Source organism: Oncorhynchus keta, chromosome 29 (genome assembly GCF_023373465.1).
Source record: "Oncorhynchus keta strain PuntledgeMale-10-30-2019 chromosome 29, Oket_V2, whole genome shotgun sequence".
Classification (NCBI taxonomy): Eukaryota; Metazoa; Chordata; class Actinopteri; order Salmoniformes; family Salmonidae; genus Oncorhynchus; species Oncorhynchus keta.
Window position 1 is genome coordinate 20,053,925 of NC_068449.1, and position 16,176 is coordinate 20,070,100.

General features: G+C 42.7%; 1 protein-coding gene across 4 annotated transcripts in view; it reads left to right on the forward strand.

The window, feature by feature from the left end:
• LOC118362427 (pleckstrin homology domain-containing family G member 3-like) overlaps positions 1–16,176 on the forward strand; it is a 57,624-nt gene that overhangs the window by 20,336 nt on the left and 21,112 nt on the right. For all 4 annotated transcript variants that reach the window (XM_052486165.1, XM_035742748.2, XM_035742749.2 and 1 more), the window contains exons 3-8: positions 8,352–8,860; positions 11,396–11,496; positions 15,242–15,311; positions 15,424–15,470; positions 15,587–15,737; positions 15,982–16,113. In XM_052486165.1, the coding sequence (XP_052342125.1) occupies positions 8,352–8,860; positions 11,396–11,496; positions 15,242–15,311; positions 15,424–15,470; positions 15,587–15,737; positions 15,982–16,113 (1,010 nt within the window). The remainder of the gene's footprint in view (positions 1–8,351; positions 8,861–11,395; positions 11,497–15,241; positions 15,312–15,423; positions 15,471–15,586; positions 15,738–15,981; positions 16,114–16,176) is intronic.

The following is a 16,176-nucleotide window of genomic DNA, read 5'->3' on the forward strand; positions in this document are numbered from 1 at the left end:
GTATTTATTCCAATGTGTAGTTTTCATGTATGGTAGTATTACCAACCTTTCAACACATTTGATTTGTTGCTGGATTTTCATGTTTCAACATCTCTATGGATGGATTAAGATCCTTTACTGTTATGTATTACTATAATTTTCAACTTGGTTTGGATTCCTTAGCTCATGTAGTCAGTTCCTCCTATTGAAATCAGGATGTGTTGCATTAGACAGAACCTGTTAAGCACGGAGTCTCTCCATAGCAACTGCTTTGACTGGGCCATAAATATTTCCTAGGACAAAAACAACAACCCTTTATCCAGTGTCAAATTTACATATGAACATGGAAGCCAGGGCAGGTTGGTTTGCATACCCCCCACCTGAACATGTCAATCTCGCAACATCTCTCAATGCTTTGCAACTGACAAGTTACACAATTCTGTGGCTTGCTTGTCATATTCTGTCTTATGAAGGAAAGTTGATGTTGGAAAAAGGATATAGCTTCCTGATGAAGAGATGTATCATAGAGAACACGAGACAATGTTGGGGGATGGTGGGGAAATGCGAAAGATTATTTGTCTTTGATTTGCCACTCATTGACCACACAAATGTCATGTTGTCAGGAAAAGGTCCAGTTGGGGATGTCTTCACAATATTGTTTTGATCACATGGACTGGAAAATGTTCCAGGTCGCCTGAGAATAGTATTGACGTATACACTGACTTGGTGACTGGGTTCATCAGGATGTTCCCACTGTTAAGATTTTAGAACTTATCCAAACCAAAAGTGGTCGTTAGATGGGAGCTTTTGTGCAAAACAAAGTGGGAACCACCACATCTAACCATGGCAAGGTGACTGGAAACATGGATGTGTACAAACAGGCCAGCGATGACCTCTAAGGCAACGGTGGAAAAATGACGGTACAGGGACAAGGATTTGAGAGGTATGTGTCAAGGACTCCCAGACAATCACTGATTACTAAGGGAAAGCCAGTCATGTCATGAACACCGACTCCTCGCTCCTGGACGAGCTAAACACCTTTGACCACTTAGAGGAAAACTGCGCACTGCACACCGCTCTATCCCACCTGGACAAGAGAAATACCTATGTAAGAATGCTGTTCATTGATTACAACTCAGCCTTCAACACCATAGTGCCCTCTGAGCTCACCACTAAGCTCAGGGACCTGGGTCTGAACCCCTCCCTGTGCAACTGGGTCCTGGACTTCCTGAAGGGCCTACCCCAAGTGGTGAATGTAGGCAGCAATTCCTCCACCATGCTGATCCCCAACATGGTGGCTCCACAGATGAATGCTCAGCCCCCTCCTGTACTCCCTGTTCACCCATGAATGTGTGGCCACGCACGTCTCCAACTCAATCATCTAGTTGCTGAATATACAAGGGGTAGGCCTGATTACCAACAATGACAAGATGGCCTACAAGGAGGAGGTGAGAGCCCTGGTGGAGTGGTGCCAGAAAAACCTCTCCCTAAACGTCAACAAAACACAGGAGCTGATCGTAGACTACAGCAGAGTGCACACGTCCACATCGTCGGGGTTGCAGTAGGTGTGTCAAAAGCTTCAAGTTCCTCTGCATGCAAATCACTGACTACCTGAAATGGTCTCGTCACACAGAGGCTGAAGAGGCTCGTCAGGAGGCTGAAAAGGTTTGGCTTGGCCCCTAAGACCCTCACAAACTTCTACAGATGCGTCTACTGAGAGCATCCTGTTTGGGCTGTATTACTGCCTGGTACGTCATTTGCAATGTCTGCAACCACAGGGCTCTCGATGGTGGTGCAGTCAGCCTAACACATCACCAGGGGCACACTGCCTGCCTTCTAAGGACATCTACGGCACCCAGTGTTACAGGAAGGCCAAGATGATCAAGGACCTCAGCCACCCGAGCCATGACCTGTTCATCAAAGCTGGGACCGAAAGTCTAAGAGTCTGATGGCCTGGAGATGGAAGCTATTTAACAGTCGCGACAAGCTGGCCTCTGCCCAGTACCCTGCCTGAACTTTAATCACTGTTACTAGCCGGTTGCCACCCGGTACTCTACTCTACACCTTAAACTGCTGCCCCATGTACAGAGCCATTGAATACTGGTAATTGTAATGTGTACATACTGTTTTACCCCCTGTGTGTGTGTGTGTGTGTGTGTGTGTGTGTGTGTACTGTTTTCTAGTCATGGCTCATCCTATATAACTACTGATGTACATGCCTTTTTTCTAGTCATCTACTGTCTATACACATTGTTTGTGTGGGTGGTACCAATCAATTTGGACACCTACTCATTCAAGGGTTTTTCTTTATTTGTACTATTTTCTACATTGTAGAATAATAGTAAAAACATCAACTATGAAATGGAACATATGGAATCATGTAGTAACAAAGAGTTAAACCAATCAAAAATACATTTTATATTTGAGATTCTTCAAAGTAGCCACCCTTAGCCTTGATGACAGCTTTGCACACTCTTGGCATTCTCTCAACCAGCTTCATGAGGTAGTCACCTGGAAAGTGTTTCAGTTTACAGGTGTGCGGAATTTCGATCAGGAATTCCACACACACTATGCGTTTTGAGCCAATCAGTTGTGTTGTGACAAGGTATGATTGGTATACAGAACATATATATATTTATATATAAATTATTGAAATGTGATTTTGAAATTGAGGAAACGTCAAATTGATTTCTTATTGAGTTTGAAGGTTCTTAGTTTGAAGGTTCTGAGAATCATATGAATACACAACAAATCAAATGTTCAAGTTATTTAAAGGAAGCACCATCTCAATAAAATCACATTTTATAAGACTTTCAACATATGTGATGAAGGTAATGTCCTGTGCAACCCAACTTAAACATTGTATGAATGTCATCACAACTAAGCATATTCGTTACATGTTCTGGGAAACTTTAAAGAATTCAGAAAGGCTGTTCTGTCAACATTCTTGCAACATTAAAGCAACGTTTGGGGCACCCTGATACAAACTTTACGTAAATGGGTCTTCCAAATGGACATTGACCCCAAGCATACTTCCAAAGTTGTGGAAAAATGTCTTAGGGACTACAAAATCAAGGTATTGGAGTGGCCATCACAAAGCCCTGACCTCAATCCTATAGACAATGTGTGGGCAGAACTGAAAAGGTGCATGTGAGCAAGGAGGCCTACAAACCTGACTCGGTTACACCAGCTCTGTCAGGAGGAATGGGCCAAAATTCATCAAACTCATTGTGGGAAGTTTGTGGAAAGCTACCCAAAATGTTTGACCCAAGTTAAACAATTTTAAAGCAATGCTACCAAATACTAATTGAGAGTATGTTAACTTCTGACCCACTGGGAATGTGATGGCTGAATTAAATCATTCTCTCTACTCTTATTCTGACATTTCACATTCTTAAAATAAAGTGGTGATCCTAACTGACCGAAGACGGGGAATTTTTACTGAGATTAAATGTCAGGAATTGTGAAACTGAGTTTAAATATATTTGGCTAAGGTGTATGTAAACTTCTGACTTCAACTGTATGTTCAATTGTATTCTTCATACTATAAAATATTGCCATGGAATTCTAAGCAAATTAATTAGTGTAGGACAGATCAGGGCCTAACATAAGGACAAAGAGTATGCTATTCTGTTCTTCTGAAATTGACTACATTTTCTAATGGTACATTTCTGTGAGACTGGCAGTTATTTGCTTGACAATCACTGGCTGACACAATTTTGACTGTCACAGTCCATATCTACTACCATGTCCCGTTCAAAGAAGCTTAAATCTTTTGTCTTGCCCATTCACCTTCTGAATGGCACGCATACAAAATCCATGTCTCCAAGGCTTAAAAATCATTTTTAACCGGTCTCCATCTACACTGATTTTAAGTGGATTTAACAAGTGACCTCAATAAGGGATCATAGCTTTCACCTGGTCCCGTGTCACTCAGTTGGTAGAGCATGTCACTTGCAATGCCAGGGTTGTGGGTTCAATTCCCATGGGGGACCAGTACAAAAACTCACTAATGTAAGTCGCTCTGGAGAAGTGTGTGCTAAATTAGAAAGTGTGTGTGTGTGTGTGTGTGCCGGACTCTGACATTGCTCGTTCTGATAGTTTGGGATTTTGTGTATTGCTAGGTATTACTGCTCTGTTGGAGCTAGAAACAAGCATTTTGCTGCACTTGCGATAACATCTGTGTACGCGACCAATAAACTTTGATTTGACATGTCACTTATTCCAGTAGGCTGTCTGAGATGGACATCATGGTCGTTGTGGAGAAGACGAGGTGTTTTCTGATCATGAAACATCCTTTACATCAACAGTATCTTATTTGGTTCTGTACCGTATGTAGTTCACATCAATCATGTCATCATCGGCAGACGGGGTAATATCAGTTTTATGTTGTCAACTTCAAAAGAATTATGGCTGAATTGTAAACGTCTGTAGATTACATCTGTTCTAAACTGTCTGATTACTCAGCGACCCGTTAGAATGTCTTGGCTTCCTTTATCTCAGGCTGTGGAAATACTATACTATTGCTCAAAGCCAGGGGATGATGTACTCTCTGTTAATTACCTGAGCTGTTCTTCCAACAAGACCTGGCTTGGCTCAAGGGAAGTCCCATGGACCTGGAGTTCTCATTTGTTGAATTTCCTGACACTGTCTGTTCAAAGTGGCCCAAAACATGCAGGTCCCATTCACATTGAAGAACATTGTTCAACAGTAATCTAAGGTGATCTATAGCTACCCAGGGGGCCGGAGGGCTGTGAACTAACAGAAGTAGTCATGCTTGTGGAATTTACATTGTCTGTGAAGTTTAACAGGCAGCAGCGACCAGGAATTCAAAGAATTACAATTAAGGGTTCAGAATGAATACAGCAGGAATCCCAGCTATTCTTCCTAAACAACATGATTAATGAAACAGCCCATAGTACTGTGTTCAGACATTAGCAGTTGATCTGATGTAATCCCTGAGCATGTACCTTACTTTACAATGTGACTTATTTTTAACCTATTCCATTGTCATACTGTAACTATTTGGAACAGAAAACACCATTTGTAACACTAAGTTATTGAAGTTGCAGTGTAGGCTAAAATATACTAATAATAATATAATACTCCAAATACTATGGTCTTTGTAACCTTGACTTGGATACTACTTCTGTTTGGCTGGGTTAATGATTGTATTGACATGGCAGCTGCAAAAAGAGCTTGACATAGGACTAAAACAAATTTACCAAACCTTTTAGTATGTGACTGAGCTAAAACTGGAGGGTTTGTGTTTTGGTTGTGTTGCTGTCACTCGGATTGAATAATATTGTGGATATAAAGTAGGTCTAGATCTTTTCTGTTTAGCTATTTTGTCCGTCATGGTAAATGACTAACGTACCAGAGATGTGTACTTTCCTCTCTGCTTATCCTGCGTCTGACTTCCTTGTCCACAGAGGCCCAATGGAAACTCTGCCCTGCATCAAAGTAGGCTAGCTAACTTAGTGCTAACCTTATTGCCAGTGCCACATGTTTACCTAGGCCTACAGTAGTTTCCCGATAGTGATGGAATTTAGGCTTACCAGTGTTTTAACAATGCATCTTTCCTGCAACGGCGAAGATGTAACATGCATTTCCCAAAACACCACGAAAAGCGAATTGTCGCTAAGTGCCTTGTTGGAGGATGTTGATACTGAAAGGATCAAAAACGGGAGCGCTGCTCTCGGATCAGCTTTCTCCATTCAAATCTTTCCTTAACAGTTAATTATTTCACAATACTGACAACAGATCAGCTCCTATAGAGATATTACCACCTACGGCTGCTTAAACCAATAAAAATTCACAAAATCACCAATTTGGAACGTTAGGCTACACATGTTGAGACAAATTAGACAATAGCCTACAAATAGCCAAATAGAACTCGATTGAACAGGAAATTGATTTTACAGCTTGAAATAGGCCTATAGCGTACTGTTTATTTTAATGGAATCATTTCAGTTTTCATTTTAAGCATATTTTTTATATGTTGCTTGTTTTGTTTCAATTGCTAAGACATTGACGACTTTGTAGTCCGCTTTGTTCTGACGTTATCGGTGGTCGCAGAGACAGAATTACATGGTTTATCAATGTTTAGCTGAACGCTTCTGTGTATAAAGTGACACGGGAGGGCAGAAAAGCATCTAACGATGCACTTGGTCTGAGGCAGGTGTTCGATTATGACCATTTTCAAGTGCAACGTTAATAAGGATGGTTTTCCCCAAAGAAACACTCCCACGAAGGTTCTAACAATGAACTTAGCCTTAAGAAGCTTTGGGGAAACCTGGCCCAGGGCATTTAATTTGCATTCCTTAGCATTGCCTGCTACATCAAATCAAATTTTACTGGTCACATACACATGTTTAGCAGTTGTTAATGCGAGTGTAGCAAAATGCTTGTGCTTCTAGTTCCGACCATGCAGTAATACCTAACAAGTAACCTAACAATTTGCTAGTAATCTAGCAAAGCCACTCCATGTGTGTGGACAAAATCGTACAGAGGATCTCAAACCAATGGAGTGTGGTATCAGGCAAAGAGTACTTTCTCTTCAGTGGGTAATCGGAGTAAGGAAAGGGGGTGGGGAAGTTGCAGTAGAGTTGGTTTACGATTGCTGTTTTCTCATATCATGTCTGGTCTGGGTGCTAGTGCCGTAGGCCTTCATGAGTTATGTTTCCTGCCTTACCCATCCAGTACAGCATTTGGATTAGGACCAATCTCACTGCCATGACTTGTCCTGATGGTGGTGATCCTAATGTTGAGTGAGTCTCACACCATTTATTTCAGAATTCTGTAAAAACCATATTACAATTTTATTAGCCTAGATCGGGTTATATCATTTGCTCTGCACTTGTAGAACTGAGCGCCTTTGAGACTTCATTAGGGTTTGTTAGGAGACCGGAAGATTAGGGTGTATGTTTGGACTGTCCTTACTCCCCCAGTATCACCTCCCAATGGCTGGGCATTGACGTCAGCACAGCGGTTCTAGGAAGGGAGGGGGAGGCCTTGGCGGTTGGCGCTCAGAACAGGCGAGGTAGTAATTTTCACAGCCAAAAGTAAATGGGGAAAGGAGGAGCTTCTGTCTAAGCAGATACTACAGCAGAGACCAACGGCCTACTGTGCTATTACTCCCTGTAAGTAGTACTATTACATGGTTTTGGAACTACTTTAAACAGCTTTCAAGAAGTGGTCAAGGTCAACCTTTGCTTGCAGGCTCATCCCTTGCTTCCTCTGACTTGACATGCGTGAGTCTGGTGTTGTTGCAGACGAGCTCTACAGTGGATTGTAGAGGCTGGATTGTAGCCCAGACTGAGATCACTGACATCATCCTGTCTGTAAGTCTGTAGAGGGAGAGACACTTGTTTTGTTTCCTGTATCTGTTGACTCTACAAATTACTGACCAGTGACCTCAGATCTTTCATCTACAATTTCTGATCATTTTTGTTTTACATTCATTATACCTAATCACTATTGTGATTCTTTACTATATAGAAAGGGCCTCATTTCTTCTGAAGTCATTGCTGACAGATCATATTTCTGTACCGCTTTCCAAGTCCAGTCAAATGGCCAAGCTGCCTAGTGACAGGTCCATGTTATTAGTTGTGGGATGTCTGCTAACGACGCACATTTTATGACTGCGTTATTGATTTCATTAAGAATGTGTCAACACTGCTGTCGTTGGAAACAATTTCAAAGAGTGCTCCATGAAATGTCTACCACCGCCATCTCTCAAACTCTCTGTTCTCACTTGGCAATATCCCTGACCTGGCTTAGGGACTGCTGTGGCCAATTAAGGGATTTGTTCTCAAAGGTGCAGTTTATTGGCAAGAATATGTATTTTTTAATAATGCAAAATGGGTTTGACCTTTGACCTTCAGAATACTTTCTGTGACTTCTTATATTTGGAACATTCCCGGTCTGGGCAGGAAGGATGTGAAACTGAATATGGAATCAATTTCTCTTGATTTGAAAAGTAGCTCAATAAATTACATGTATAAACAGGACTCTGGTTCCGACTCCCCTCTCTTCTCCCAACCTGTCTCCCCCTCAGTTTTCCTTCTGTTTTTCCAAGACTTCGCCAGTACCAGTAAGGGAGGTTGGAGGAAATGGCTGGGTTTTCCAGAGAATGTGGAACGCTGTAATTGGGGCATGTCCGTAGGATTTGAGAAAGCCCCTTTTGCAGTAGAGCACTCTTCTTCAGGCTGGCACGCTGAACACTGGGTTCATACTGTCATATCATCTGACTACAGTATTTGATTAAGATGGATATAAAATGTAGTGGAATGTGCCAATTTTAACAATCTGTTTCTGCCCATGTGCCCTGAGACTCTATTCTCATTCTCACTCTCTCCTCTCTCTATCAGAATCTCCTCGGTTGTACTCTGCCCTCTCCATCAGTGGTGGCCATGAGCGACAAGACGGCTACAGCCGGCTCTGTGCTGACCCCTCAGCGGGAGAGGCTGAGCGTCCAGTGAGCCTGGTGTCCACTCTGTCCTCAGTCTCCTCCCAGGGCAGCCACTGCCTCTACGGCAGTACCTCAGCCCTCCCCTCCACACCACCTCCCCCCAGTGGAGCGGACATTGACCTGGAGCTCAGCCCTGCAGAGGGAGCCAGGGAGCAGCCACAGATCAAGACGCAGGGCCTCAGCCAGGGGGGGACCAGAGACAAGTGGCTGAACCACAGTCAGACCAGGTCCCAGTGCAACAACAACGCCACCACCAAGAGGAGGACTAATGCACCTCAGACCCATACCTCACCCTTTGCCACTGAAGCCATGGCGCCCAAACCTAAGCTCAGCTACGTGGACCATGTAGTCATGGAGATAATTGAGACGGAGCGCATGTATGTCAGGGACCTTCGCAGCATCGTGGAGGTGAGTCACCTTGAGGGTTACATCTAATCAGTTCTGGTTATTAGGACGTGATCTTAATCAATGCAATCTTTTCACTATAGGCCATATGATTAGTGTAATTTAATACGTCATTTCAGTGTTTCTTTTGGAATGGTATGTAGTTATGACTTAATATCTGTACCTCCTTTTATATAGAGGTGATTTATTGGAGTTGGCCAGTAATGAGACAAAGGAATGGGCTTCATGGGTTTAGGTTCTCAATTTTCCAAGTGACTGCTGGCCTTTGAAGCCACGTGTCTCTGGTACCAATAAAATATTCTAGTTTGTTTTTTACCAGGATCTAGTTTGATTTCCTGTTTTTTTTATTTTTTAAGATGTGTTTCAGACAAATGTTCCCTGTGTATTTCGTAACTCACAATAGCAGTTGCATTTCTTTTCCAAATGGCATTCTCATATCAGATGAAAAATTCCATAGTATGTAACCATTATAGCCTGTAAGACCAGCAGATTAGAATTATAGAGTAGCTGTTGTGTGGTTAAGCTTCTGTATGTAGGTTAATGCTTTCTATATGTTTATATTACTGTGAAAGCATACAGAGCTGAGACTGGGATCTTTTCACGTATTTAGTTCTAAAGCAGAATCAGGGCCAGGACACAGCATCTCAAGGCAGAAACTTCTCCCCTGATGATCTTGGTCAGAGATTTGAACAGCTGCTACTGATTTCATCTTCTAGTTGTGGCAAATGGGACAGAGTTGATTCATCCGCTCTGCAATCAAGTCAACTGGTCTCTTATGGCTGCTGCCTTTGTAGTCAAACAACTACCAACTGTGCAGATTGATCAGCCTCCCCTATTGCACCCTTCAGGTTGGAATAATGATCCTCTTTGGATGAGTACTGACAGGAGTATGGTGGCGTAAGTCCTGTTAAGTGCAGGTTATAATGTCTTTAACACATGATGCAGACAGGTCAGAGGTAGTGTGTTACGGGCACTCCTCACTGAGTCTCTGTGTCTGACTGGGCTGCTGGCGTCTTCCCTAGGTGTTGAAGGGAGATCTGCCCTTACCGAGCCCTCGCTACAGCATCCGCCAGAGTAATGACACAGTCCTGCTCCCCAGACACTCTCACACTTCCACTGGACTTCCCACTTTTCCGTGAGAACTGCATAGCTGCCTGCTGCACTGCGACCCAAACTAGGATACTGAGCCCTCCGGGCAGGCAATGGCCAACAAAAACACAGCCATCACAATGCCAACTGAAGAAACATAGGAGAGTAGCAACTGTGTTTTTCCCACATGCTGTTGAGGTGGGAAAAAGCTGGCCCATTTTTCAATAACAAAATCTACAATTCTCTCAACCCCCAAAAAGTTCAACCTCTCCAATCTAAATGCAGCATTTCAATGACTTGCTCTGCAGTAGCATCTTATTGTGCAAAGTTACAGTAGCAGGGATGTTAAACTTGTCACTTCAGTGATGTATTTGATGATTCATCTGTTTGGTTTTGTCCTGCTACTGTTAGTGTCTGCTCTACACAAACTATCCAGGAACATGCTCCTCCACACCATATCATAAAGCAGAAGCCTCTTAATCTCAGCTCTAAGACAGCTGTGTGACAGGTGGACTCACACCTCCAATTCCGCCTCGACAGATGTCCTGAAATTCTGAGGGTCAATATCTGTTTACTGGGTTCCATAGCCTTCTTCCCAACAATTTCTCACTCGGCCATCTCTGTCACTTGACTGCCCAGAAGTATTGCAACCCTTTAAATGCGTCTTCCCCTCCCATCCCCTAGAGGGCATTACCCTTTATGGGTTACCCATCCATAACCACAAGCCTAGACCTAACCTTGAGCTGACAGTCTAATAGTAGGCTGTACATACAGCTAACTGCCAAAATAAAGGAAATGCCAACATAGTGTCTTAATAGGGCGTTGTGCCACCAGAACAGCCACAATGCACCTTGGCATAGATGCTACAAGTCTCTGGAACTCTATAGAGGAATGCAAAACGTTCTCGTGTGTGAGGACTCTACTTTACTCTGCACTGACTGGATGTGTGCATGTGTTTGTGTACAAACATGCGTGTAATTAGGTGAGAGGAGCAACTGTGCCTATGTTTTTAGTTGATATTGTCTACCCCAGAGTAGTCCTGCAGCCTGATGAGAGAGGGGTCATGGGAGGAGAACACTGTGCTGATCTGAGACTTTTTTTTTTTACAGAGCTACTGACCTCACAGTAAGAAGTAATAAATCCTTAAAATATCAATTTGAACCGCTTTGATTTGAACACACAAATCATGAGTCTTGCAGTTTTGTTGTAATAGACAGTAGATAGGATTAATCCTATGTGGTCTTTTTAGCCTGTGAACAGGATGTGTAATAACTTGAAGCAGAATCCACCAAGGAGGCAACCTCTTGAGCATGTTCAACTTTATCTATACACAAGCTCCCTCTACTGCAAATCATCAGAAATGGTATTTTAGACAGATCACTCACTCCAGGATGGTTCTTCATTAGGCAGATTGTCGGGGCAGTATAACCAGTGTTATTGTTTCTCTAGGATTACCTGGCTCACATCATAGACATGGACAACCTTCCCATTCGTCCAGACCAGGTTTCTTCCCTGTTTGGGAATATAGAGGACATATATGAGTTCAACAGGTAAGCTGCAAATGTAATTGTTTTATTTTTACAGACAGTCTTCACAAAAACAACTCATCCTAACACTCAAACCTTTGAGCAGACGTTGAGAAGACATACTGACCTTTTTAGTGGAATGTTCTTTTGACAAAGATTCAAAGGCTTCCCGGCAGGACATCTGTTGTATGGCTGTGTTGGAGAGTTTATCCATCTAAATCTGTTTTCAGGACTAAGACAAAATGACTGACTAACCAACACCAAATGCAGATTGGCCTAGAACAACACAGCTGATTGGGATGAGTAAAGAATGAGACAAATCACACTATGGCTGTATATGTCAACTCTGCTCCAGATGTTATCAGGACGATCACCTGCTCTGTGCACCCATTTGGATGTTTAGATGGGAGATATGAAGCTGTTGTGCAGCATATGCTCACCAAGCCTCATGCCAAAAGAGAAAAAAAACATCCTTATCCTCTCAGAGTAAGGCTCCTCCCACATGATTCCCATTCATGGCGTAATGCCATAAAAACCCAATGGTTGAAAATAATGGTTCTGGTGCATTTACAGTTGATGTCGGAAGTTTACATACGCTTAGGTTGAAGTCATTAACTCGTTTTTCAACCACTCCACAAATGTCTTGTTTACCCAACTATAGTTTTGGCAAGTCGGTTAGGACGTCTACTTTGCGTGACACAACTCATTTTCCCAACAATTGTTTACAGACAGATTATTTCACTTATAATTAATTGTATCTCAATTCAAGTGGGTCAGAAGTTTACATACACAAAGTTGACTGTGCCTTTAAACAGCTTGGAAAATTCCAGAAAATGATGTCTTGGCTTTAGAAGCTTCTGATAGGCTAATTGACATCATTTGAGTCAATTGGAGGTGTACCTGTGGATGTATTTCAAGGCCTACCTTCAAACTCAGTGCCTCTTTGCTTAACATCATGCGAAAATCAAAAGAAATCAGCCAAGACCTCAGAAAAAATTGTAGACCTCCAAGTCTGGTTCATCCTTGGGAGCAAATTCCAAATGCCTGAATGTACCACGATCATCTGTACAAACAATCGTACGCAAGTATAAACACCACGGGACCACGCAGCCGTCATACCGCTCAGGAAGGAGACACGTTCTGTCTCCTAGAGATGAACGTACTTTGGTGCGAAAAGTGCAAATCAATCCCAGAACAACAGCAAAGGACCTTGTGAAGATGTTGGAGGAAACGGATACAAAGGTATCTATATCCACAGTAAAACGAGTCCTGCATCGACATAACCTGAAAGGCCACTCAGCAAGGAAGAAGCCACTGCTCCAAAACCTCCATAAAAAAGCCAGACTACGGTTTGCAACTGCACATGGGGACAAAGATCGTACTTTTTGGAGAAATGTCCTCTGATCTGATGAAACAATAATATAACTGTTTGGCCATAATGACCATTGTTATGTTTGGAGGGAAAAGGGGGATGCTTGCAAGCCGAAGAACACCATCCCAACTGTGATGCACGGGGGTGGCAGCATCAGGTTGTGCGGGTGCTTTGCTGCAGGACGGACTGGTGCACTTCACAAAATAGATGGCATCATGAGGTAGGAATATTCTGTGGATATATTGAAACAACATCTCAAGACCTCAGTCAGGAAGTTAAAGCTTGGTCGCAAATGGGTCTTCCAAATGGACATTGACCCCAAGCATACTTCCAAAGTTGTGGCAAAATGGCTTAAGGACAACAAAGTCAAGGTATTGGAGTGGCCATCACAAAGCCCTGACCTCAATCCTAAAGACAATTTGTGGGCAGAATTGAAAAGGCGTGTGCGAGCAAGGAGGCCTACAAATCTGACTCGGTTACACTAGCTGTCAGGAGGAATGGGCCAAAATTCAAGGTTGACCGAAAAGGTTGACCCAAGTTAAACAATTTGAAGGCAATGCTACCAAATACTAATTGAGTGTATGTGAACTTCTGACCCACTGGGAATGTGATGGCTGAAATAAATAATTCTCTCTAATCTTATTCTGACATTTCTCATTCTTAAAATAAAGTGGTGATCCTAACTGACCGAAGACGGGGAATTTTTACTGAGATTAAATGTCAGGAATTGTGAAAAACTGAGTTTAAATGTATTTGGTTAAGGTGTATGTAAACTTCTGACTTCACCTGTATGAGATTTCCACCAGTGTAAAATAGAGCTTTTGATTGGTGATTGTTACATCTTAAGCAGGGCGAGTTTTCATGTGCATCCCTCTGGCTCAACTACAGCATCAATATACAATGTGTTACACTGGAGTGGGGAGTTTGCTTTTGTTTTATAAAGTAAATGAAGTTAGACTGGATTACTAAGATGTAGTCTGACCCAGACATGGCTGTTACAGCCTGGGGATGCGTGCCATTGCCCGCGTTACACTTCCATCATCTCGGCTAAACCCTGCTGATTGGCACGACTCAGTTGCAGCAAGGGCCCAGGGTGAGCTGATCCGAGCCAAGCGTACTTTTAAAGCACTGGTTTGAAAACATGTGCAACTCTTGCACATTTCCCAGGTGATGGAGGACATTAATTCAAGCAGAAACTGTATGAACCTCTGAGGAGATGAGGAGATGTGAAATGGCATTCTCATTTGTCATTATATTGGAGAATTCATGTCTCATGCAGCAGACTGTAGTACAGTTCATTTTCATACGCAGGGTTTTCAGATGGTCCTAGACTTGTCATTCAGTTTATAGATGTGCATGACTGACCAGTGACTGCATCTGAGTCATGCTATTATTAAAGCTACAGTACTGCTCCCGTTTCAGGGTCAGGTCACTGTAAAGGTCATCACACTGAAATCTTCTTGTACCCCTGAAACAGAAACAATGTTTCCCTGCCACTATAGGCCACATATTGGCTTGATGAAAGAATGTCTTGGAACATGTTCATGATTTGTCAAGAAAATATTTGTCTTCAGGCAAAACAAAAAAATATAAAGACATACCATTGTACTCAGCATATTGACATATATGTATATATATATATATTTTTTTCACCTTTATTTAACCAGGTAGGCTAGTTGAGAACAAGTTCTCATTTGCAACTGCGACCTGGCTAAGATAAAGCATAGCAGTGTGAACAGACAACACAGAGTTAGTTACACATGGAGTAAACAATGAACAAGTCAATAACACAGTAGAAAGAAAATGGTAGTCTATATACATTGTGTGCAAAAGGCATGAGGAGGTAGGTGAATAATTACGATTTTGCAGATTAACACTGGAGTGATAAATGATCAGATGGTCATGTACAGGTAGAGATATTGGTGTGCAAAAGAGCAGAAAAGTAAATAAATAAAAACAGTATGGGGATGAGGTAGGTGAAAATGGGTGGGCTATTTACCAATAGACTATGTACAGCTGCAGCGATCGGTTAGCTGCTCATATTGCTATGTTGTTCCTTTATTTCGTCAGCCCATGCAGCTGAAGGGTGTTGTAAGTTATGAAAGTGTTTGATTTTGTGTGTGACCATGTAAAAACAACTTTTGTTGGTTTTGTACTCCTTTTATGTTTTTGCATGGTGACCCCTCTCTCCTTGTGTCCACTCTGCTGTGGGAAACCTGACCCTGTTGAGTCTTTGGGCAGAATGAGGTTAACCAGAACAAATGCATTCAGCCATGCAAAACATAAACATGTTTTCATACTTAACATAGTACCTGGATGTAGTTTACACTGAATTTATTTTGTGGTCTCCGACCTAAACCTTATTCTAGTCTTGCGTCGGTCTGTCTTCCTCCACAGTGAGCTGCTGCAGTCTCTGGACATGTGTGAGAATGACCCGGTTGCTGTGGCCAGTTGCTTCGTAGACAAAGTGAGAGGAGGCCACTCACACAGACTGAATTGATACCTATCATCGGGAAGCTGGACAGGCTGGAGTGTTATTGATCTGGTTTTGTGTTTTTCCTCCCTTTGCTATTTTATAGAGTGACGCTTTTGAAATCTATACACAGTACTGCACAAACTACCCCAAGTAAGTAGAAGAATGTAAAGGTTTTCTGGAACCTTTGGGGGACATGTTAAGAATCTGTAACCTTAAATTACAATGGAAGTCCTATAATACGATGCATTGACTTGTGTTCCCTCTAGCTCTGTGGGTACACTGACCGACTGCATGAGGAGTACGACTCTGGCCAAGTTCTTCAGGGATCGCCAGGCCTTCCTCAAGCGTTCTCTCCCCCTGGGGTCCTACCTGCTCAAACCTGTCCAGAGGATCCTCAAATACCACCTACTTCTGCAGGTACACTGGTCCTCACTGCATACTACCTTTTCTATGGGTACTGCATACTACCTTTTCCAAGTAAGCTGTGTACAATTGTACTTCTGCAATTGCATGTTGATTGTGGGGTCCCTTGACAGGAGGCCAATACATTTTTAACCTGATAAGATGGAAATGGTAGAGCATTGTATAGCATACAACAACACATTCAACTTCATTCCAGAGGTCATGATTCCTCATGTTCTGGCTGTTTTCCCTCTAACAGGAGATCGCCAAGCACTTTGACCCTGAGAAGGAGGGCTATGAGGTGGTGCAGGAGGCCATTGACACCATGACCGGGGTGGCCTGGTACATCAATGACATGAAGAGGAAACATGAGCACGCTGTCAGGCTGCAGGTCAGTATGGCTACTCTCAGGGAGAGGTGAATGGAATTTGACGCGCCCCTTTCCACCTACCAC